General features: G+C 33.0%; 1 protein-coding gene across 1 annotated transcript; it reads right to left on the minus strand.

Moving 5' to 3' along the window:
* Nucleotides 1–748: 748 nt before the first annotated feature.
* Nucleotides 749–1,297, minus strand: LOC134705640 (uncharacterized). Its single transcript, XM_063564361.1, has one exon. The coding sequence runs from the start codon at nt 1,295–1,297 to the stop codon at nt 749–751; it is 549 nt and encodes a 182-aa protein (XP_063420431.1).
* Nucleotides 1,298–2,268: the final 971 nt, after the last annotated feature.

Raw genomic sequence — 2,268 nt, forward strand, 5'->3', positions numbered from 1 at the left:
ACTCTGGACAGGTGACCATAATATATACATGTAATACATGGACAGTTTCCGTAATGGACGATATATACACATTAACTCATTTCATATAATCAAATGAATGTCTTTTGTTGAAGTAAAACATCTTGACTTGGTTTTTCTTCATTGTGTGTTTTTTTTTATATATATATTATAACAGTACTCAGCACATGAACACCAATTTATTAAATTATTTGGTTAGTTATAGGAATCCCCAGTCTTGACAGGACACTGACCACATCATCTTAATTCTTAACAAGCAGGTGAACTATTCTATACACGTTTAAACAGCCTTGACACATTTTATAATTTCCTAAACCAAATTCAGTTGACGTATCAGTACAAGTCCTTTGCCCGCAAAGGACGTGGCTCACCACTGTGAAACCACAGAGCGACTACCAATTTCATGGATGGCCAGTCCAGTCCCTTGTAGTCCTTTCCAGTTGACGGATCCGCCTCTCGACAATGCGTCCATCACCAAGATTTTTAAAATAACACACATGTTATATACCAAAACATCAATGCGTCCATTGAAGAACCAAAATAAAAACTGAATACGTCCACACCTGATTAGTCTAACTTCCTTTCAACACCTCATCATAGGCATGAAATTTACAAGGCACCAAATCATGAGTAACAATAAAATAAATTCAACAATTTATTTAATATATTATCACAATAGTCAAATATTCACAATATATTACATCTTCATTTCATAAAATAATTCACCAACTCATTTGATATGTGGTAGTTTCTTCATCCATACAGGCAGCTTTTGTCCCTCATATGACATTAGTCTATTTACATGGTAGGCCTTTGCCATCTGCTTAGCAGTCTTTTTGACAATATAAGTTGTGTCATCCATACATTTAGTAATAATGTATGGTCCTTTCCATTTGGCACTTAATTTTGAACATACTCCAATTTTCCGGGTTGGGTCATTCAGCCACACTAATTGTCCTACTTTAAACATCCTTTTCTTGGATTTTACGTCATAATATTTCTTTTGATACTGGACCTTATTTTTCAAATTCTTTCGGGCTAATTCATGAACTGTTTGTAATCTATTTTGCAGGTCTATAACAAAGTCTTCTTTGCATGTAGCATAATCTTGGGCTGGGGAAGGCATTGGAATAACAGCTTGTAGTGGGAGAGTTACTTCCCTTCCAAAGGTTAGGAAATTGGGTGTAAATCCAGTGGTTGAATGAACTGATGATCTGTACGCAAGTAAAACTTGAGGCAAATATTCATCCCAAACAGCTTGGTCTTTTGCACAGTACATGCTCAACATATTCGTTAATGTACGATTAAACCTTTCAACACAGCCATTAGACCTTGAAGAAGATAACCACAAGTATCCGAATAAAAAGGTAAAGTAGGTCAAAGACGCTAAAATTGGTTTATAACATTAAACATTTCAGGTTCGACGGTTAAAGAAGCTGTAAGGTATTTATTTTCTCATTCTAATGATTAGGAAACTAGATAAAAATAAAGCATCGTTTAGATTTTAAAAATATATCGAAATGGTTCATTATATCGAACATTATTTTATTTAATTCAGTCGTTCTGTTTTTATTTATTTCCTTTAATATTTCTAGACGTTTTAAAACAACAAAATTTGGAGACCTGTCGTTCAATTTGCCAACGATATATGCATCTAGCCACTTCACCAGTTGACGACTTGCATATATATTTAAATGCACATTTAAAGTTCGAATGCATTTTATTTAATAGCTGCTTTGTAATAATATCAGATTTGATAGAAATACGTGTGAAGTATATAATATGTAACAAATCGTTTTGTTCAAAACGGAATCTTAAAAGACATATAAAAAGAAAGTGATGATCAATTCAAGTTTTATTGAAAAATAAGTTATAAAATATAAAAAAAATGTATATGTACAATAAATTTGTCAAATTTGATACAACTTGTGAAATTAAGGGATGCATATAATCATTTTAGGCCAAAAAGAATCAAATCAAAATGCAGATTGAGTATTTTTATAATAAAATTGTGTGTGTGTGTGTTAATGACAGTGCTGGTGGAATGCGTAGCACCAGCACACTAGTCAGAACTTCTGTGTTGGTACCATAGAAAAGAAACATAAACTGCGGAGTTACTCTAGTCCGTTCGTCCCGAACGTCCAAAAAAAAAAAAGGGTTCCGTTGTTTTAACTTTAGTGGCCTCAACCAAATACTAAAAAACTTATACACAAAATAAAAAGAAGATGTGCCAATAAGAACACTCCACAA

The sequence above is a fragment of the Mytilus trossulus genome, chromosome 2, assembly GCF_036588685.1.
Source record: "Mytilus trossulus isolate FHL-02 chromosome 2, PNRI_Mtr1.1.1.hap1, whole genome shotgun sequence".
Taxonomy (NCBI): domain Eukaryota; kingdom Metazoa; phylum Mollusca; class Bivalvia; order Mytilida; family Mytilidae; genus Mytilus; species Mytilus trossulus.

Excerpts from the sequence above, each read along its gene's own strand:
- LOC134705640 (XM_063564361.1), bottom strand. The coding sequence starts at position 1,297 with ATGTACTGTGCAAAAGACCAAGCTGTTTGGGATGAATATTTGCCTCAA.